Source organism: Ceratosolen solmsi, unplaced genomic scaffold (assembly GCF_000503995.2).
Source record: "Ceratosolen solmsi marchali unplaced genomic scaffold, CerSol_1.0 scaffold14, whole genome shotgun sequence".
NCBI lineage: Eukaryota > Metazoa > Arthropoda > Insecta > Hymenoptera > Agaonidae > Ceratosolen > Ceratosolen solmsi.
Window position 1 is genome coordinate 8,037,316 of NW_011948420.1, and position 24,018 is coordinate 8,061,333.

At 38.3% G+C, this 24,018-nt stretch overlaps 1 protein-coding gene across 1 annotated transcript in view; it reads right to left on the reverse strand.

Moving 5' to 3' along the window:
- Positions 1-24,018, reverse strand: part of GckIII (Germinal centre kinase III) — a gene marked incomplete at its 3' end in the record, with an annotated part of 128,667 nt that overhangs the window by 1,148 nt on the left and 103,501 nt on the right. The window contains 6 exon segments of the mRNA XM_011498303.1: positions 1-100; positions 2,108-2,293; positions 4,369-4,526; positions 6,655-6,820; positions 22,202-22,247; positions 22,249-22,412. The exon segment at positions 1-100 is cut by the window's left edge and continues 46 nt beyond it. Coding sequence (XP_011496605.1) covers positions 1-100; positions 2,108-2,293; positions 4,369-4,526; positions 6,655-6,820; positions 22,202-22,247; positions 22,249-22,412 — 820 coding nt within the window.

Sequence of the window (24,018 nt, forward strand, 5' to 3'; positions counted from 1 at the left end):
ACTTCCATTTCTTATACCTGTCAATCAGGTCAATCAGGTACGAGTTCTTCTTTGCCTTTCTGATAAACTGAAACTTCAGCAGCTCCTTGGCCGTCGGCCTCTGTAACACGTTGAAAGGAAACTGACGTCATAGGCACTCCTTTAAAGAGGAAAATCTAACTGGTTCTTTCTATCGACTAACTCCATGGACTTCGCTATTTACGCCTAATGAATGATAATTTTGCAAAGGATAGATGAGCAAGTATTTTTATTAATGTGTTTTACTCGCGTTACGATGTCATTACATTGCATTATTTATTATCAATTGATTGCCAAGATATTATAATAACTATCTCAATAATGTCTATTTAATAATTGTTAACTAACTTATATATTTTCACGGCTTCACATCTATTGGGCCATTACGTCGTAAATTATTTATTGAGTCGCGTAACTTTTGAGGTTCTTTTTTTTTTTTTTTTTATCCATACGTGAAAATAGTGTAACGTGAAATCAACAAAATTGCTCCTGGAAATTGATTCGAAATTAATGTTTCGAAGAAGAATATAAAAGTTATTGTTATTGTCTCGCGAACTCGTTTAATTGCAAATGAAAATTGAAAAATGACATGACGACGAGACGAATGGAAGTGATAGACATAACTAAATCAGATAATAATGCAAAAATGTTTTATTATCATTTTTCTTTTCTTCTATCGTATTACAAGTTAACCCATTAATGTGGCAAATACGAAAATCCTTAAAATGTCAAGAAGCTCCGAAACATATTTTACGAAATCAAATTAACCAGCCTTATGCAAGTAGAGATGAATTACAAATAGATATCAACAGTATTTTCAATATTCTTCTTTTTCATCCAATCACGAGCGACAAAGTTAACCGTTAAATTCCGAAACGTCATGATTTTATGAATAAATTATAGAAAGGATTAATTTTATTGCAAGCTTAAACGATTCAAATAATGCATACTTCCAGAGATAATGACTCGCTTAATATGAGACATGCGACACACGTACAAACGACATTTTTAACGAACCGGTGCGCAAATATTTTATATCGTTTATCAAGTTGGTAACGCGATACAATGACTTTGAGCGCATTTCATTGCAAATATATTTCAACGAAATATTCATACGATTTTTTCTATTAAATCGTATGCTCGAACTCTCTCAAACAATCGGGGCATTTTGTTTTTCCAAACAGCAACAATTATCCCTCCGTTCCCCAAATAAAGTCACCGCCCAACCAACGCCTCGAACTTTCCTTCAACGATTCGCGCGAATCGCGGTCACCCCCCCCCCACTCGACAATCCGCAATCCGCCAATCGACCATTCCAATAATCTCACAAATTGCACGCACAGAATTTATCGTTCGTTTCGCCAAGTCTTCCCATCCGCTAAACACGAAGCTAAACATGGCCGACAATCGGTGGCAGGGACTTTCTTGGAAATTTATTTCCGGCTGGTTAACGCCGACACGTGGGCAGTATTAAACAAGGGAGAGGGAAGCGCACGGAAATTGAAACGCAATTTTACGATTTCGTACGCGTCGTGTGCGGCTAAACATACGAAATGTCAATGGGGGCCGAATTGGCAAGGAGGAAGCTGAATTGGCGAGCGATTGTTTCCGGTGGTGCAGCTACACACTAGTCAGCGGATCATTTTGGACTGACTTTGGAGCGAGCTAATTATCGCGATCGGGCGAGCTCGTTTCGCCAACGAGAGCGACGACAAAGGCCTTGATAACCCAGCGGTAACGAGTGCGAATAACGAGCGTTGCGAAAGAACGGGCGCGGATTCGCCGAAGCGAGTCAGCGGATTGTAATGCTGCCCGCGAACTATATACGCCGCTTGGCTAGCGTAATTATTATTATTATTATCCTGTACGTTAGACATCCGCGCTCTCCTCTCTCGGCTTTGCTTTTTATTTAAAGCCAGCACTCCTTAAACTAGGATGGTTGGAGATGAGCGGAGGTGGTTGTTGTTGCTGTTGCAGCCGCCGTTATCTCTCTCTCTCTCTCTCTCTCTCTCTCTCTCTCTCTGTCTACCCATCTATCTATCTATCCCGTACTTCAATCTCCTTCAAAATCGTCGCGATGTGCACTTACGTTCTCCGGATCTTTATTGAGGCAGGCCTCGACGAACTCCTTGAACTGCTTGGTGTAGTTGCCGGTGAGCTGGGGCGGGTTGTTCTTGGGAATGAGGAAGAGGACCCTCATGGGATGGAGCTCGCTGTTGGGCGGTTCGCCCTTCGCCAGCTCGATGGCCGTAATGCCGAGCGACCAGATGTCGGCCTGAAAGTACGCGAAATTTCATTTAATTAGCGGTCCTTCATAGATGAAGATTTTTTTCGGCTGCCGCCCTGGCTAAAACAACCGTTTTTCATGCGTCAGGTCTATTGCAACGACGCCGTTAAAAATCTCGTCATTTTTAAGATCAGTCCGTTATCCTCGTCGTCATCGTCATCTTCATCGTCATCGTCATCGTCAGCGTCATCGTCAGCGTCATCGTCATCGTCATCGTCATCGTTATCCGCATCGTCATCCTTACGCGCATTTATTGTTAATAATTCGAGGATGGCCGCAGAGGATTTTCACGTTGTGCCAATGTGCGTCGGGCACAGTAATAACAATCGGAATGGAAATACGCCATCGACGTGGCCAGCTGTCATTTAAGAGAGTTACCGTTTAACTTCTGTTAATACCGAACGAAGCTCGAATTTTTATGGGATTTGTTGCGACGAGTGACTGCTAAGTTTACCGAGAGTGTCGAAAACTAAACAATTGCCCGTAGGAACAATTTACACGTAAAACAATTTTTGTCTATGCATTATTATTGTTTTATTGACAAAGGCTTATAAGCGCGAGAATTATTTATCGGATGGCTAGTATTGGTTATGATTCAGCCGTGACTCACATAATCGTCAAACGCTTTATTTTTACATTCAAATGACTCTTTAAAATGCTATTTGAATTTGCCATCTTTTACTAATCCATTCGTCATTTCGTATAATAATTGTAACTGTTATATATGATATAATTTGTTCGTAACTATACGAAAATAAGCTACTACGGTGCACAAAATGTATTATAGAAGCTGTCCCGATTACTTTAATGCCTTATTCATCCGTTAAAACTTAATGTAACAATGTAATAAACAGTTTATTTTAATTTATCTGACATTTGTAAATAAGTTTTTTTTTTTTTCACGAGTTGATGCGTGCTTAATCGCTATCAACATATTATGATTCATCGGATATTGATGGAATACGTTATTCGGAATAGAGAAAAATAATCGCCAATTATTATTAGATAGTAAGACAATTATTAAATTTCGTTCATTAACGAATATTTAACATTTATGGCAGTTCTATTTGACGATAAATTTACAGACGACAAACCTTTGTAATTTTTAATGCAGAGATATTGGAGTTCGTTCCCCCTATTGCTTTGTATCAATTTGAGAGACAAGTTGTTACCAACGTCCTTATGACTTTCAAACTTTACTTGCTTTTTATTTAAAATTATTATTATTATTATGATTGTTAGAATTTAATTTGAAAAGAAACAAAAAAAAAAAAAAAAAAAAAAAAAAAAAAAAAAAAAAAAAAAAAAAAAAAAAAAAAAAAAAAAAAAAACATAAATAAAGTAGAAAAACGAACTTACCACTGTTATTGCTTGCTATTTCTACTTAAAAATAATAACAAAGAGCGAGTTTGAAATTTTCTTCCGTCATCTTTAGCGTCTTTGGCAATATATGTTTTTAGTTTGATAATATTAATATCGAATGGACGACGGAGAGAATCGAGCGTTAATAGTTCAATATTGGTAATATGATCTAGCTGATAAGATTATTTTCTCAAAAAAACATGTTTTGTTTCCGGTAATTTTTGTCTCTCCCCCCCCCCGCAAACAACACACGCGATTGTTTGTAATAAAATTGATTTCAATACACGCCAGACTTATCGCGTTTAGCTCGTAATTCATCTTATTCGCATCTCGGCCCATCCCTGCCCAACCAGTACCCCCGAATCTTCTCGGAAATCCTGATCGAGCGTTTAAAATGCCACGTGACAATTTCCATTATCAACGCGTAATGCATATTCTTTAGTTTATATCCATTCCATTATTCTATTCCACGCGACAACTGAAAATCACAATTTTTCTTTCGCATGTCGCTATAACAACGTAACATAAGAGGAAAGCAATTGTATCGATCAACTAACGGCATCCCGACGATTTTGACGTTCGGTAAATATGGCTGCCCGCAAAAATAAGGCAAAGCAAGGATGAGGAATCTTGCACTAGGTACGTGGCCTTTCCCCGAATTACTTTTATTATACGATATTGCAGAGAGACTCGGGCGGTACCTTGGAATCGTAGGCTGACTGCTTGATAACTTCCGGCGCCATCCAGAATGGCGTGCCGACAAATGTGTTTCTTTTGCTGGTGGTGTTGGTGAGTTGGCCTGCCACGCCAAAGTCTGCCAGCTTAACGTCACCCATCTCGCTCAGAAGAACGTTCGCCGCTGGAAAAAGGCAGAGACATGCCAAGTTTATCATGATTATTCGATACCGCGACGATAGGTTGGTCCATTGGTGCTGTTTAAATGTTAAAGTCGAGCCGACCGACTCGAAAACTTTGTGCCCCGATAAATAAACACTCGTTTGCAAAAATTCCTTAAAACAAGATATTTGCATATTTGTGCAAGATATTTATTTATTGTCGTTTAATTATTAGGCCGAAATTCATTTACTATAGAAGATTCATAAGGCGTAATAAGTAAACGTGCCTGCGTTTATTCTTTCGAATCGAATCTTATCAATTTCAGCAGATTCTGTTCTCTTATAGAAACTAAGTTTTGTTTATTGTCAATGAAAGCGCCTCGCGCAAATTAAAATATTAAAATGATCCTTAAGATTGCCATGTAGCGATTTTCCATAGGGATAGTTTATTCCCTGTCCTTTTCTCATTATTATCTACCAAGGACGAATCAACGTATACTAACGATTAACCAACGGTAGGCCATAAATATTGAATATATTTATGTAAACGGCGGTATCCGCAGCCCATCACTTTGGCTTGTAAATAACAACGGTAAAGTCAGTCAGTCATACGCCCCAACCACATTTGTATCAATATCGTCCCAATAATTAGTTTTAACAAGGCTTTCGTTTCTTTTTCAATTATCACGAGCAGGGCAAAGTGTTTTACCGGAACTTAACATTTAAGATGCTCAATCGAATTACGGCCAATATCGTCGCGCTCGAGCGTTTACTTTAACGCGAAATTCGGATGATATGAGGTGCCGATATACGTAATCGAGCGCATTTATCATACGTCCTCTGCTCCCTTTAATCCAGCTTAATCGCTCGGCCTGATGATCCATCAAACGTTCCGAGTGTCGAATATGTTAAAAAGACAACGTGCTCGCTTTCCCTTTGTGCGAAAGTGAGGTTTGCTCGCAGTGAGGACTGTGAGATACGGTCGCGGCAATATCTCCATCCTCGTAAAGGTAAAAGGATTGACGCGAGCTCGCCTCAATAACGACACTATCATCTCAAGAACAACAACTGCCGTTTAAGCGCGAAACAATCTAACGATCATTAAAATAAAAATTTAACGACGCATTTTTTGCTCATTATCGTCTCCGTTAAATTATATTGATAGGATAACGAACGTTTCCGCGCCACATTACATTTACGAGGACGCTATAAAGGATATTTTTACCTTAATTGACGCGTATCGCTTATCCTGTGAAACAAAAAAATCGGGCCTTTCATTTTTAAAACTCGCTCTTCCTATACATTATCCCTGCATACGGGAATTCGACGGTTCTCGTTAAGTTGCTTTGGAATTTCATTAAATATATTTTGTAATCTTACTTTAAGGTCGTTCGAAATTATTATACTAACCCTATTATACGTATAATTTTTTCTTTTCAAATGTCCCATACTAGTGTATTAAAGTACAAAATTAAGTAAATTTCATATAACGCTCCATTTTATATGTTCCAACTAAGCTCCTAGAAATATTACTTTACGCTCATCTTTAATTTTCATCAATCGACTAAAAGAAATAAAAAAAAAAAAAAAAAAAAAAAAAAAAAAAAAAAAAAAAAAAAAAAAAATTAAAAGGAAAATCCAATCTTATCATTTTGATCATAAATTGCCGACCGACATACGCATAAATACTAATTAATCACTCAGTTTTTCTCGGAAAAATTTCATGCACGTAACGGCAAATGACGAATTTTCAGAAGAAAAAAAAAAAGACTCAATCAAGACTAAATTACAATTATTGCTTATCATTGAATTTTGCTGCTAAGAGCTCTCTACACACCTATAATTGTACACGCACATTAACATTACTTTTTATAAAATATTAACTTTGAATAAAAATGTCATATTTGATAAAAGAACGATAGAAATATAAGGGAAATTAATGTATAGGAAGTTTAATTTGATATTTGAGCACGGGTTAACGATTGCGGTTGCTGCATTGCGTAACGAAGCGCCGAGTTTTACTTATAAGCTGATGAAATTAATTTTGTAGCCATAACGACGAGTGCAGAAAGGTTGAAAATTTATTTTCATACTTGTTATCGCCGGATGTTCGGCCAATTATTCCCATAATATCGTCACTTTCAAACTAACCTTTGATATCACGGTGCAGCTTGCGCTCGCTGTGCAAATAGTCGAGACCTTTGAGGACTTCCCTAAGGATGACCGCGATGTGCATCTCCTCGAAACTGCCGGCTTTCATCAGGTCCAGGGCCGAGCCTCCGCCCAGATACTCCATGATGATCCATAATTTAGTGCCCTGCAAATACATGACACGAGGATGAATCAATAGTACTGTAGGCGGGAGTCGTTCATCTTGAAATTCGCGAGCTGTGTAACTTAATTGTATGCGGGAGAAGGAGGAGAGGGGAGTGGCTCAAGAAGGAGCGGGCGACGCTTAATGAGAAGCAACTCTATCCAAATATTCGCGTCATCTCTTGATTATCATCGTTAGGTTCTATTGTATAAAGCGCTTTAATTAGTTCAAGATTTTCCTGAAAACTAGTTTAGCAACGCTCGACGCATAACACCAGTGCGATATATCAAATTCCCGTATTAAAGGAAGTAATTTCACCGTCGAGTTTCATTTTCGTTACCTACGATACTTAATATCTACATGAAAATTGATTCACGAGAGCCTCAACATTTGTATCATTTTCCTACACACATCCATTGCTGCATTGGAATGCCCTTTCTTTCTTTTTAGAAATGTTTATTTTCTCTCTCTCTCTCTCTCTCTCTCTCTCTCTCTCTATCTCTTTATAATCGTTTCGAATTTTCTGCCCCTCTACCTCTATCGGGTCGAACGCACGAGCTCAGATATTTCAATCAGCCTCCACGCTTCTTTATACACAAAATGATGTAATAATCCTTAAGTAGATCATTAAAGCGTCGGGAAAGTGCGTAAAATGAGGCCTCGGGCATTCGTACGTAATGTCGGATTAAATAGTTAGTCGGACGATAGCCTGCGTTACATATTGAAATAGTTAATTGGGCGCTCGGGCGATAATGGAAAAAAGCATGGACGATGGATTCGCTGGAAAACACGAGAAAGACAGGGCATGGGAAAAGGAGGCCGCGCGTACCGCATCATTTGATCATCGCGGGAATACACGTCGGGCGCTCGTGGTCAACGCCTCGCGCGTCCAACGCTACATTCTCATAAATAAATCCGATGGCTCGATCTCGCGCCACGTACCTGCGCCCACCTCTCCGCACCTCGCGAATTCCTAGAAGAGGCCTTCGACGCACGTTCGGCTTGAATTCCCCGAGCGTACGGTAATACGATTACTCGCGCACGTATTATCGCCCGGTTCTCGCGTCCACGATATACGCGATCAAGCGCAAAGCGACCATCCGCGTTATCACCATTACTATTATTATTATTATTGTTGTTGTTGTTGTTGTTGTTGTTACTGTTGTTTTTTGTTATTATTGTTATATAGGAGGGGTCGACGAGTCGCCAGGGCGGTTGTTCGAGACTTGTCGGTGACGGCTTAGTGCGCGAGCTCGTGGACGGCAAGAGCAGCGACGAGGGCCTATCGCCGAGATCGAGGATCAAAGGTCCCTCGAATGTATGGCTGAGGTTATCGATCGGGCACACGAGACCTCGCACTCGTGCAATGGCGCTTCTCGGGCTTTTATCGACGCGGTGATTTTTCAGAATCCGTATGTATGCTCCACATTTCCAATGCCATACGCGAACGCGACCACCCGTTGGCATTTACTTAGGCTAGCCTCCCTCTTCACTTCGCGATGAAAGAGATGAAAAATTACCATTGGATTTGAAATATCGTAAGAAAGGCTAGAATAACGCGATTCGGACTCGATGCGATGAAGCGTGCCGCCTGGTCGTGTGCAACACACCAATCGTCTCCGTGTTAAGTGAATTTTGCAATATTTCGCAAAGCGAATCGACGTCATCATCGATTCTTTCAACATCACGTGGTATCCGCGGTACTCCACGTACATTACTTCCGAATCTCGGCTTTTTCATCGATGTTTGCCGCTGCTGTAGAATAATCTCAATTGCCGTGGATCTTTATAACGTAGCGGGAACGCGCTCGAGCCAACCACTTGTAACTCAACGTCGAATACGTAACGTCGGCACAAACTAAAAAAAGCAGAGATAAGTTTATACGAGATTTCACAATGTATAAATAAAGCCAAAAAACGGCATGGATGTATGCGCGCGCGATGCACGCGCATAAATGCAATGTGTAGGTGTGCACAGGAGTCACGATTTAGCTTTTATTCGTTCTGCCTCCATATAGAACTCACTTTCCACATCAAACCTTACATAATATCATATGAATCTTTGTGCCAGAATGTTGTAGCGAGCGTTCCTCTCTCTCTCTCTCTCTCTCTCTCTCTCTCCTTCGACACTCCTCCGAATAACGTAGCATTAAATATTTATCGCACTGAGGTGCTTAACGAGTCCTACCATTTGCTTCGAGATGATAAAAAAAAAATATTCTTTTTATCGTCTCTTGGATCGCGCAGGCTACGACGACACATTGACGCGAGATAACGAAGGTAGGAAGATAGGGTCGTTGTCGTTAATCTCTGCGATAAATGAAAGGACAGTCCTAAGACAGTGTGCGTGAGAGAGAGAGAGAGAGAGAGAGAGAGAGAGAGAGAGAGAGAAATTAAAACCGATAAGACATATCGAGCACTTCCAGTTGCCACTCCTCGGCCGTTTCTCCCGACTCCTTCCAAGTCTCGCTGAGCTCTCGCCAATGCACGAGAGCTAAAAAAAAAAAAAAAAAAAAAAAAAAAAAAAGAAACCCAAAGAAATTCTTCGTCTGAGAGTCCTCGACGTGTCTTTACACGAGCGCGAGTCGAGTTCATCCTCTCCCTCTCGACGCACGTGCTACGGGGCTCCCTCGTGCTTTCTCCGCGGAACCAGGAGCCGCCGACCCGGGGGCTTTCATCGTCGATTCCGTTGGGGTCACTGTCGTCATTATTACCATCGGAATAAGGAAGTCCGAGCGGCTTGTTGCGCAATGGTTGTGCGGGTGGCGGTGATTTGTTGGGGAGAGGTGGACACGCGCAGGAAAGCGACGACGAATTCCTGTGCTAAATGGCGCGTTTAAGTGGCAATCATTTTCTTTCCGACCGAGCATCGGGAGTAAAAAATCAACACCAACGATAAACATTTAAACGTCAAACTTTCGTTTCTGCTTCCCTTAACAATAAATAAACCAATAAGCCGTTACTCGTTCATACTTTTCATATTTGCCGACACTGACGATTACATTAGCGTCGAGTCAACGTACATTCATTTCTTTACCATTAATAATCTCGATTTACGCTATGGCGGCAATGGCAATGGTTGATCGATTGATTACAATACCAGATATCTTAAAATAATTTACCTTCTATATACTCTGTAAACTGCCTAATAAGAGAAGCCGATTAAATAATTACTTTTTTTTCAGCGCAGAATGTAATTACAATAAGTATGCGTTCGATGTTTCGCTAAGAGGTAAAATCATAAATTACTCGAATAGTGCGCGAAGAGTGAACGAGGTGGCTCTATGTTAATCCATTCCTTCTCTATGGACAATAGTTGTTAAAATTCTTAGCCGTAGCTGACATTGTAGCAATGCCGGTACCCCGCTAATATTTCAGTCCTTGTAAGGTAAAAGTCTTTTCTTGAAAATCGAGTTTCCTTATGGTAATAAATGAATTGTTAAAATAGCGAAGTCTCCATTGTCTTACTTTGCGTTGGGCATAAATTATTCCGCTCCGTGTAATTTAAATAAAATATAAAAAGATATTCCGCGAAACGTCCGCGTGGTATAAAAATGGAAGGAGAAAAAAAAAACAAAAAAAAAAAAAAAAAAAAAAAAAAAAAAAAAAACGAGAAGAAAAATTGGATGGAAAAAAAAGAATGAAAAAAATAAAGAGGAAAAAAGAAATAATCGAGATAAGATTTTTTTCTAGCGCTAGTTTCACTAGCACTGTAGATCAATCCCATAATAATTAAAATTTCGTTTTTATTTTATAAGTTTTATTACGTAAATGCTCCTTCCTGGCTTATCTCCGAGGAGAGCTCTAGAGTAAAGAAAAAAATGAGCAAAATTTTTACAAACTCAATCGATTAATATGATTTTATCAAGAGTCGAAAGCGTGAAAAAAAAAAAAATGGAATAAAACATAATTGGAAGATAGATCGAAAGCACTCAAAATTTACCAATAATTACGATGTTAAGGATGTTTATTATTATTTATAAAGCCGTGCGTGTATTGTAATTGCAATGGTGCGGGTAAGTTTATTTTTTATAATTTTTTTTTTTAAGCTGCCAATAAAGAAAGGTGCTTCCGCGCTCTTGAGCGGGATATTTACAGCACGGAGTGCAAATCTTACGGCATATCGAGAATCGTTTCGTCCGAGGTTACCTGAAAATGCCTTTCCTCGCGAGTTTATTATTCTTCAAAAATTCATTCGACTATATTTATTGTTGCGAGAGGCAATGTCGAGGAGGCCGGGGCAATGGTGAGGGAGGTAGGAGGGCCCCGTTTCGAATCTGGAAAATCGTATAAGCGTACGCTTCACCTCCATCCGCGTATACGCTCGTGCACACACGACGACGACGACGACGACGACGACGACGACGACGACGACCTAAAGTGCGTATAAACAACTCGCGTTGCCGTTGTTCTATCGCTGCGCGAGTCTCAATGATCGTGAAAGTTTCGAGAGCAGAGCATATATATTTATTGCTCGCCCGCTACCTCAACATCAATTTTTCCAGGGTCGCGAGTCAAGCGACGAACTAGGCGTTGCTCATCACTTTTCGAGCCCGAGAAAGGATATAAAATATTTTCTTTGCGTTATTGCCCAACGAGGGTATTGCAGTTCGAAACCAATTATTATCCAAAATGTTTTAGTTCCTTATAGCTCATAAGTGTGCGCGTGTGCGGTCGATAATTCAAAAATATAACTTTTAGTATGAAGTAGTATCGGGAATTTAATGGGCTGGTATATTTTCGTATTCGTTGTTGTTGTGCGGCCGAGGGTGAGAAAGAAAGGTGCGCGCGACAGGAGTCCGTGTAATAAAGAGAGGAGCGACCTTACTTCGTCAAAAGAACTATCGACAGCGTTGGACGCGAAGCGACCAGGCAGAGCTACGTCCTTAATATTTTACAATCGCGTACCTACGCGCACCAAAGGCCACACTCAGCATGTGTCATCAACATATATCACGAACAAATTGCAATAACGAAATAAGATCTGGAATACTTAATGACGGGAGCCCATCTATTTACTTTAACGAGAATTCGCTGTCGGACACTCGCATCCAAATAAATAAAGGACTTTCCTTACAATATTATATACCTCCTGCGATTCTATTCGTTTGCAGGTACGTTATAAATCTAACGGCAAGTACCGCCCCTTAAGACGCTTTAAGATCAAGCGATGGAAAAGTTCGGGATAAAAGAGTAAAGAGAGAAAGAAATAAAGAAGAGAAAAAATTACCAAAATCCCGAATGTAAATAAGCTTGATAAAAGTTGGCGATTTTCGTAGGTAAAAGAATTATTCTCGCGCACGTAACGACGCTCCAGGTAGATATTGCGTCAGTCTCGTATCAGAGTCTATCGAGTAATGACTATAATGGCCGTAAAATTGCAATATAAATCACCGACGTTATTTTATAATGAAGAGCCTACGGGAAAACAAAAAAGAAAAAGAAAGATAACCACTGCGGCTCCGATGGATTTGATTTCCCGGAGCCCCGGAGAATCATAATTCCTCATGCAGATGTGCGTGTAGCAATGTATAGGCTACAAGAATATCAAGGGTTCGTTTAACTTGCGTGCTATCGTCGTCGTCGTCGTCGTCGTCGTCGTCGTCGTCATCATTATTGCCAACATCCTCCTCCTCCTCCTCCTCTATTCATCATCTACCGCGTGTCAATGATACGTTTAATAATTCCTCTGTCTAATTCCCTATCATCTCGCGATTCGTATATCGGATAATTTTTATTTCGCGCTGAAGCTCGGCCTGCTCTGCTGCCGCACAAGCATAATAGAAAAGCTAAAACACACACACACACATGTATATATGGACAGTGAGGGAGTTGGATGAGGATGGGGGGTAACTACAACCGGCCAATCGCTCATCCCACTAACAAAGAAGAATGAACGCCAGAGGCGATGGAAGGACACGTCTAACCCTGAACTTACTTGTGTAGCTGATGACGATTACGAATTTGTCACTACGCATCCTTCTTTTATCTCTTTTTTTTCTCTCTCTCTCTCTCTCTCTCATTTTTTGTTTGTTTTTTTAAATAATTGCCACGGCTTTTAACTCGAATACTCTTGTCGTATTGAAGAAGGCTTACGAAGCAACGCTCTTCATTTTCCGCACTCGGGTGGACTTTACGAGGGAGTTTCGGGGGGAGAAAGTGGCGCTAAAAAGTATAAAAGTTTTTACAGCGATGAAGGGTCAGAGACAATGTTTAAAGTACTTAAGCTGCTTTACATTCGTTTAATGAGGATTCGCTCGCGTTTCAATTAAGGCGCTTTCAACGTCGTCACCCCGACTTCCCTAATGAATATCCAATGGAATGCTTTGCTAACGTAAAGCGCGGATGAAATAATGGAGATTCAGAAGAGGAATGATGTACCGAGGGACGAGAGTCGTGCGTCGCTTTTTTCCGCAAATGTAAATGCCCCGATTTTTGCATTCCTGATCCGTAGCTCCTCGACTCTCTTTGACATAAGAGAGCGCCAATCGAGAACGAAAATGACTTTAAGAGAGAGAGAGAGAGATCGGCGATAACGATACGCGCGCAATCGCCAATACCGGGATTACGTAGGCGACGTGGAGTGGACATCACCGCCGAGGTCAGCGGTTGAAAAGCGCGAGTTTCCACGCTCGTGTATAGCGAATGCCATTGGGCACAATAATGAGAGCCTCGCCTTGTCTCGTCTCGCCACCTCCGCCCAGCCCGTCGCTCAGCGGAGCAGCACCCGTCCTTGGGCATTATTTTCCCCTTGGGCGAGGCTGCGCGGGAGTGCCTCGACAGTAATGGACAGAACTCCGGAATTAAGTCCTCGGTTGTCGCGTGCAAGTTTGCGCCAGGATTCTCGCGACGGCATGGCAATTTTGGAGGGTGCGGGGCTGGTAAGTCGATAACGTTTCTTTTTTAAAGCGAAACGTTCGTGAAAACTTTCGCCGCTGAAACGCTGTTTCTTACTCTCGCGGTTTTTAACGTTATGGTGAATTTGGGGGAGGGGGGGGGGCGGAAGATCCGGCGAAATTTCATTTGTGTCGCGTTTTTCTTTTTGTTGGATCCGCGTGCAAAGCCGTAATGCGAATTGACGACAGACGTCGATGGACGATCGTGTGTACTCGTGAAATGCGCTTCGTTGGTTCTGCGTTTTCTTTCTTTCTTTCTTTTTTTTATTTTTTTTTTATTTTTATGCTATTGTTGTTGTTGTTGTTGTTGTTGTTGGTTAATTAATTAATTAATTTATTTATTTATTTTTTGTGTTTTTTTTTTTATTATTATCGACCATTTTCTATAGAATTTCACTCTCTTTTTATAGGAACGTTAAGTTTATGCGGAAATGAAATTCGGGCTATGATTTTGTTGCGCCTTGGCGTTGCGCGTGAATTCTTCGGCGATCAAAACTCGAAATGAATTATCGTAATTGCAATTGGAGATGTAGGGTGAATAGAAAAGAGAAATTTTTTGAAATTTATATTTACAATTTAGCAGAAACAAGAACACATCCTTGTCAATTCATATAATCCAAGAGTAATTTATAAAACAATTGCGCATGAATGCGAAATTTAGTAGACTCCATTTCAAGGATAACGTCGCATCATCCAATATAAATGGACTTTATATGGCATTTATTTATTACACCGCTCATACTTAGCTCGAATCCTTGGCACCGTAGATTTAATTAGAATTCTTTTCAAACGGAATCAATTGCCATTCGTCATTAGGCTCAAATTATTTGTTAGACAATAAAAGAGTTAAGTGGCGTAATGTAATGCAACGTAATGTGAAATATTAAGTTTTCGAGTATTTTTTTTTAGTCGAGGCAAGAGACAGTTATTTGCGAACTCGGCCTGTTAAAGAAGTGAGACATAAAAATTTTAAAATACATAATTTTTAAATAGTTAATTGGTCATACGAATATTCAGAAGTCATGGCTAACTGTAAAAATTACGAATCCAGGCTACTACGGCTATATTAAGATTTTCCCGTATTAAAACATTAAAATAATAAACCATGGATTTAATGAGAGCCATTAAAGTCATTCAACGCGTGACTTAGACATTCATCTAATTAAATTTAATTATCCCTCGCGAGAACGACGCGCAGTTAGAGTTAGACGATATTTTGCAGCAGTTAGCTTTAATGTTCCGCGTGAAATCGCGCTGCGCAATGGTCGATAAATGCCGGCGATGTTTCGCGAATTTAAAACGCATCGGTTTGCAATCGTTGAAATATCCCGAGACGAGGCGTGGGCATTTCACTACGCACTCGGCAATTTAAACGAGACGTACAAAGTCTTGTGTGATAAGTCGACTACCTGGCAGCACCGTTATCCTCGTAAAACCGCCGTAGAGTCTCGAGTTCCCGGGGCCCATCGAGCGGCCCTTAGAATGCCCTCTTCTCGGCCCCAGTCACGAGTCGAAGGAAACTCATCGCCGGGGCGCCGGGGCGCTGGTCCGCGGAGGTGAGGAACCTCGGACGATTAGCCGTGATCGTGGCTCGACTAACAATGGCGCCTCCGCGGATTCAACTGCTATTTGTCGAGGTGAATCGGCGGACGGAATTGAGCGTCCAATAATAAAGTCCGTGCCGGGTCATGTGATTACGTAAGGCCGACGATCGGCGTCAAGGTCCCCGAGTTTTAGGCAGAGGTGATGGGTCGGCGAAATTGTCGGAAGCGAAACCTTCCCATACGTGGTCATCGAGATTGACATTATATAAGGGTGTCGTGCTCTTTCTAGTTGTCCCCGCACGTTGACATTCGAGAGCCGCCAATGCCATAGCCACCGTCTCGTTAAAATATTTTTTAACGTTTCTTAAATTGACTCGATCCAAGTTCCCATTATATTATTATCTCGTCGATCGCTGTGACGTCGATGCTCGCCTCTATTACCCACCCTCGGAGAATACGTCGTACAAAGGCCGCGTTTTAAACGATGTCGTATTAAAAACCATAAAATTATTAGAAGGAGTTGAAGGAGGAGGAGGAAGTGGAGGAGAGGAGAGGATTGAGAAGAGGGTGTGTGTGTGTGTGTGTGTGTGTGTGTGTGTGTGTGTGTGTGTGTGGGAGAGTTAGATTGAATGAACCATTGATTGATTTTTTAAGTCTCGTGGCTTAAATTGACAAACTTGCTTTACCGAATCAACGAAACTTGCTGTCTTGTTTTATGCTTTGTATGTTCCAAAACTTACTTACACGTATTTACTTATGAAGATCTTTTATTGAAGCTAAATTGTTATTGGACATCGGTAACTATACTTCTCCTTCTCTTGCCTTCCACGCCAAATACTTTCAAAGCATAAAATTTGATATTTGTTTGATTTTTGCAAATCAGACAAAAACACCGATAATTACAAAGCTAATATTGAACTCTGAGATTAAAGATAAAAAGAGCTCGCCTTGTAGTCATCTATTAATTGACATTTTTCTATCAATTTCATTATAATAATCATAAATGAAAAACTAAATCAAAATATTCACAGTATTAATATTTAAACATTTATGGAACTGGAATAATAGTGCTGAATTTTTGAATACTTGAATGCTCTTATATAATATTAATAATGATCTAGAAACGAAATTGCGTAAAGGAAAATTTCAAATAGTTTTTGTAAATATAAGTTTTGCAACTAAAGCTGTTTTAAGTCGAACAAAAATCTCAAATCTATTTACATTGAAATCTATTTACATGAAAAGGTACTTTTTAATTTAAGAAAACTGCGTGTTTGTTGAGATAACTTTTCAAAAATCATTAAAATCCAAATAATACGTAAATTCAGAATAAATGGTAACTTTATTTGTTAGTACATAAATATTTCTATATAAACATTTTTCTTCTTTTTTTATTTAATAGACAAATAGAATTTCGAATCTATTTTGACTTTTCTAAACAATAAACACTCTAATGCAGTAGTATAATTTGACAAATTAATTGGCAAATTTATTCAAGAAGATTTAGGAAAATGTCTAAATGCGACTAATTAAATGTAAAAACGAATAAATAGGTCCGTGAAATGTAAAAATTAATGATAAAATTATTAAACATTATTATCATCCGCAAATGCTGTAAATGCAAATAATTTAAAAAAAAAAAAAATCAAGATAGTTAATTATCTGCAAATACACTGCGATATTAAGAATTTCGTATTTATATTGATCATCGTAAAGAGATTAATAAGAGTTTTAAATTATTCTAAATCGTAATCAATAATTCTTTTTCCCGACAATATATGCGAATCATACGACTAAATTGAATAATCATAATGGATAAAGTAATTGTTTACAATAGTATACTTATTTATTGAAATGTAGTTTATCTCTAAGCCTACAATCTAGCAATTTATTGAATTTACTAATTAAGAAGATTAAAATAGACTGGAAAATAAAAATTCATCATTTGCCGTTAATATTTTTAAGCCGTTAATGTTTATAATCGATTTCAGCGCGATTCATTAAATTTTATAATGTAGTATTACGGTTTTTAAAACGATGAATATACAACCAAATTATGAAATAAAAATATAAAAATGTTAAAAGTTGAGGATATTTAAACCATTGCGAAAGAACTAATGTGTTATTAATGTCATCAAGGAATTTTAATTTTTACTAAAATATTGATCATATAATTGAAGAAAAAGTAAGTGCAGAGGATGAGAATAGTAGAAAGAGGGTTAGATCCGTCGGTTTGACTTCATGGAAGCATATATAAGTATAGAGAGAGAGAGAGAGAGAGAGAGAGAGAGAGAGAGAGAGAGAGAGAGAGAGAAGAGATGGAAGGATCCAACACCTTCGACAACAGTCATCGACTTGATTGACAATCACGCAGCTTCAATAGTCACTTTAAACGTCGAAGGAAACGAGGGGGAGAGAGAGAGAGAGAGAGAGAGAGAGAGAGAGTGTGTGCGTGCGTGCGTGCTGCTGTCGTTGTCGTTATCGTTGTCGTTGTTGTTGGATAGTGGATACGGGGAGGGGGTACGTATGACATCATTCCGTGTAGGTTGTCTTCGATAGATTCGCCGTGTCATCATCATCGGGCTTCGCAATTGCATTGTTTCCCTACTTTGCGGCACTTACGTGTACAATTTCGTGAGAGGCGGAGACGAGCGAAAGTTTCGCTCCTCAGGTGAATTAACAACTGCCAGCGCGTATACGAGTCCCGAAGGTGAAACCCGACTAGACGGATTATTGTCCGGAATACGCGCATGCATTCTTTCGTTTTATCGATCCAGCGTGGAATGTAGATTGAAGCTTTAAAAAAAAAAAAAAAAAAAAAAACCCCTTTCTCGAGGATTGAAGGAAGTACTTTTTTAACGCCTAGACTGTTCAATGGCTTCTCTAGAATTTTTACATTTCACGTTTTTTTTTTTATTATTATTTTTATATTTCCTCCAATAATTGACAATTAAGATACAACCGATGACCTGCCAATCGATAAATGATTAAATTTCAGATAAGAGGAGGCGAGATGCCATTGGTAAGAGTATTCGTTCGAATGTTGGGCATTTTGCGAAGATCCAAATGCCGTTTGCAACGTACGTATTATCGAATGATGCTTTCTGGCTTAACGATACTTTCACTTCAACGACCATCGATGCATAATTATTACAAAAGTTGGGGATCAGAGTTTGAAGTATTAAAATTTTTGAAAAAATAATTAAAAGCAAAACAAAAAAAAACAAAAAAAAAACAAATCTCAAGTGGAAACTGTAATAGCTAAAACTGTGTATTTGTCCTCCAAACGACGATACAATCATTTAATCAATACAATTATTTTTTATGTGTACGTGTATCACTGTCAAGCCAAAACACAAAAATTTACTCCCTATTACGTAATCCCCGATATATATTGACTTTTTATATGATCAATTACGTTTGTGTCAGAGTCAACCAACCATTTATTCAAGAATAAATTTACGTTTAATCAGGTGATATTGAGCACGAATTTACGTTGTTAAATTAGGAATATCATGCGCACGATATTATATTTACAAATAAAAATATTTTTTCTTTACTAATATTACGCGTATTTATTTAACAAAACGTTCAATCAAAAACTTTCAATTGGTTTTTAGTTTAATCATCAACACGAATAGCCGAAATTTTACTTAACTAAACGTCCTTTCATTCTACTCAATAAAGTGTATGTTAATTCTCAGAATTATTAATCGACAAATATCTCTTTTGACGATATAACCGATCCAGTTTGCATTTGCAGAATATAATTGATGCCTAGATTAAATTGTAAATAAATTGCTTTTATTTCGGATGTAAAGCTTTTTCTTCTTCTTCTTCTCACTTTAGAAACACGAAAATTGTCAAATCGTATTCTGACATACCTATCCACCATCGAATGGGAATATTCTTTCATTATTTTTGCTTATAAAATGTACCGTTATTACTTACTATTTTTTTTTTCTTCCTTTTTCTATTATATTCCATCATTATTTATTCTAGACAAAATATTTACCTCTCCAATGCAATATTTGAGAATTCCGATAATTAACGCTTACCTTTCTTTACCACATTATTAGTATACGGTAATCCATGATAATTTGCATGAATTAATAATATTACTATCAATTATTTAACAATATCTTCATCGTGTACAAGCTTGTTGTATAACATTGATAGGACGTTACGCTCGGACGATATTGAAAAATGAAAATATCTCATATAAAGGATTTTTTATATAACGTTCAAAAGAAGCTCGGAGCTACATAATAATGATTACGTTTGAATTTAAATTGAGAAATATAATTTAAATCATGAATATATACATTAGAATTAATTATAATTTTATTCACGGTATAAAATTTTAAATAATTACTAGTAGTCTATTGTTATATGTCTACAACATTGTAGAGAGTCTTTCTCCTCACATTATCCTATTAAAATTCCTCTATTGTTGTTTACAAACTAATTAACATGAAAAATATCATATTTTTAACCTTTCCTTTTTCTCTCCCCTTTCAAATCATCAAACTAGAGACGGCGCGAATAGGTTATAAGTCTATATTGAAAAATGCTGTAAAACGTCTAGTTTTTGATCATCTGTGCGAGTTCGCGTTTTCATTACTCATGGATTTAATAATCATTCCAATTCATTAATTTATTAACATATGTATTTATATATCAGTGTGTAAAATATTAAGTTGGTCGATAAAAATACATGCACTCTCAGGCTCGTATTGTTAATAATCGAAATCAATGAAACATGTAAAATTTGTGAAATACTAATCTATTTTTTTTTTTTATCTACTTATCGATAACCTGAAGAATGCTCTCTTAAATCCAACAATATTCTACGATGAAATATTTAATAGCGCAGTCAAGGATAATAAGCTAATGGAGCTCCAGTCGTAGCCAATGTCTTTCTTATGTCTGTTTCGCGACATATGTCCGATTCATGATATCAATCGATCTAATGAACAACAATTTTTCAAAGTCCCAATGAAGAAAAGAATCGCGAAATATAAGGTCTCGCGTAGCGCTAAGCCAGAGGAATTAAAAAATAGGCATTTGTTGGTGGTGTTGGTGGTGTTGGTGGTGACGATAGTAGTACCGTATACGTATAATAGGTCGAAAGGTGCGCAGACTAGAATTTTGCAGGGATAAGGTAGGAAAGAAGGCTCGATCCACGCCCAGCACACTTCATTAAGCGCAACGAATGAGTTATGATATTAGCCGTGGTGTGAATCCTTATCTACCCCTCTCTGGATCGCGGCACCTCGCTGCTTTACGTAAGATTCACGGAGGCATCGGAACGTCAAGCGACGAATTACGGCGATTCGCGAGAGGTCTGGAAAACAACGAGGCGTGGTTATGCGTCACGTTTGTCACGAGTCGCTCGGCAATTAACCGCCTGCCATTAACCGGATCTCGTTCTCCCCCAACCCCCCAAATCCCATCCTCTTTCACCTCTCTCACCCCTGCACCATCTCGTGCGCAGTGGGGTACTGCTCTCCTCCTCCCCCTCCCCCAAATCCCAATCCCAATCCCATCCCATCCCATCCCACCGCCACCCGCGCGTACACAGGCAAACGCAGGTGGCGATTTTTATGGCGAACCTTGCCCCGGATTCAAATCGGCACGAGATCCTGCCCACTGTCATAACTAGGCGTAACGTCAAACTAATCCCATTCTGTCTCGTTTCGCAACCCACCCGCCGACTAATTAATTATGCACTTCCTTTGGCCCTTTGGCAAACTAGCCCAATGAATGCCATTATTCGCTACGATTGAGCAAATCTCGCTCATGTTTATCGTCTTTTACTTTATTGTAAATCCTCAAATTTTTACGATACGAAATGCGATATATCGATGAGAAAATGTCAAATGCCCGTTGTGCCGATTATTAAGGTTATTATTGATTTTTGCCCGCGCCTGCCATTACGGACGCGCTCGCCCTAAAGATAATTACATTATTGGTTAATTATATTAGTTGATTATTTTATACTGGCCTATGTATTGCTTTCATTAATTGTTTCGTTCCGCGGAATTAAATATGAAATTAATGAGTATATTAACGAACGCTCGGCTTTTATATGCACTTTCGGAGTTACCAATACGTTCCGTTCATTTTCATTTCATAATCAATGGTAATTAGCATTTATCACGCTGCGGTATTACGCATTGATGAAAAATGGCAAATTGAAATAGATGACTAGTCTTTTCGCTAGCGGATATATTATTAATATTTGAAAAGAGCCGCAAAGACGTGACGACGATTGCATAATCGAGCTCCTCTTCAATAATCTATTTGTTCATCCGGCCAATAATGGTATTCAACCGAATTTTATTCGATAGACAAATAGATATATTTTTCTCCGCGGTGAGAATAATTTATCAAAATTATAAAATACGAAGTCCGCTTATTCATTTTAAAGCCAATATAAAAGTCAGGATACATTTATAATATAATATAATACTATAATCCGGTATTGTATCAACGCGATTAGCATTAAATTTGCACTGTTGCCTCTTAAAAAGTTGTTTCTTTTTATACATCTTAAGACGCGTACTTGTATATGCCTATATAATATTGAAAAGTCTGCATTTGAATTAAGAGAGAAAAAAAGATAATAATGATAATAATAATAATAATAATAATAATAATAATAATAATAATAATAATAATGATAATGATAATAATAGTAAAGAACGTTGAATGGATAAAAAAGAAAAATGTGCGCGAGTTATTTGGCGTGTAATAATTAAAACCACTGTTAATGTGACTAACGAATCAGAAATGTATTATTTATACAGTACCAAAGCAATGATTCATATCCGTAAACGAAATCACGATCTTAAAGTTGTATAATCAAGGATATGACCTAATTACGCGCAAAAAACTTTCTCGCCTATGTAATTCTAGCATAGCTAATAGCTAATATCTCACCTTGAGGTAGGATCCATAATATTTCGTGACGTACGGACTGTCGCACTAGCACCTGCTGAATGTCTTCGATCTCATCCTCGGCTTCCTCGAGGTCAATGATCTTGATGGCGACGACTTGTTGGGTTCGATTGTCGATGCCTTTAAAAACTTCGCCGAAGCTGCCTTTACCAATTCTCTCTTGTTTCGTAAATATCAACTCGGGGTCCACCTTCTGTAATAATAAATACAAACCGCCGTAAGCTAAATCCACACCACATTTATATATTATTTTTGTTTATATTATTATTATTATTATTATTATTATTATTATTATTTGCTGAAAATGAAAATGAGTAATGGACTGGGCTGCGGGAGAAGTTTATTGCATAGCTGGAACTATTATACAATAATAAAAATAATGCGATGCAAATAAACTTGGATGAAATGGATGCATTCGGTCAAAGTTGAACGAATTCACGTTTATAATTGTCAGTTATATAACGTCTCGTCGTGACATCATTCGTAATCGTTTTATTAATTGAATAAATAATACTACTGCAAATGATTAAAGACTATAAATTGATACATCTAAAACTAATTTGACACTCGTTTAAATATGTGTGTGTGTGTGTGTGTGTGTGTGTGTGTGTGTGTGTAAATTGAGCTAATCGTAACTGTAAGCGTTAAATATAATAGTACTGATAAAAGTCTTTTTAAATAATGCATAAAGACTATCCAAATAACAATGTTTTCCATAAATTTGTCAGATGACCAAACAAATTACTTAAATAATATATATATGAATGTATTATTAATTGTACATTACGGCAATTTATTTGAAAAGTAAAACGACATTGAGAATGCAAGGCGCAATCGTTTACATATATATATATATATATGGATAGATTCTCATTAGTGTGCAAACTGAAGCGATTTTAAAATAGGATAATAGAGTGATTTTCAATTTTATTTTATTTCCTCATAAAAAAGCCTAAATCCGACTGGCAACGCGGCTTCAATTTCTCGCCCAACGTCCTTGCCAGACTAATAAATACAATTATGCACGGGACTGCGACTCGCCATAGCGGCTGAAAGATGCCGTTCTCCTTGGCTCCCTTCGACTCCGATCTAACGGATGCTCTGGATGACGTAATCAGAAGCAACGAATCGCTCGTCTGCTCTCGCGACAGCCAATCAAGCGGGCGACTACTTCGAGAATCAATCCCGCCGCTGATGATGAACAACTTCTCCGTGGAACGAGGCAATGGGGCGCTGAAAAAGTACTCGGCCGCACTTCCATACTGTACCGTAATTGCAGCGTACTTATAAGTACTTTGACCGAGAGCCGTTTACACATTAGCAACAATACCCGTTTAAGACTTGCACTTAATTGCAAAGGCGATCGAGTAATTTGTCATTAAAAAATTAGAGTGCCTCGGATAATCGAACCATAAGATCGTCGACTTTTCATCGAGCTGTGAAGAAAGTTGCATAAGAATGATATGCTCGGATGTGCCGTTAGTTAACTAAAATACCTTATTAAAGTAAAATACCGAATGGCTTTCTAAATAATACGGATCTTACAGTTAATCAGTTAAGGACATAATATCTCATATCAGCTTTATTTTCTGAGATATCGAGAGCATCGTCGCTCTTTGCTAAGAAAATATGAATATAATCTACCGAGGTAATTGAATTACAATGTTGGCTGCATGAAAATTCTCTAATAATAAGTTAAATGGTTGATAAAATTGACGGTAAATATGAAACCGTTCGTTCAAATTGCAAATATGCTATAATTTTTTTTCTTCTGTTGTTTTTTTTTTTTTTTTTTTTTT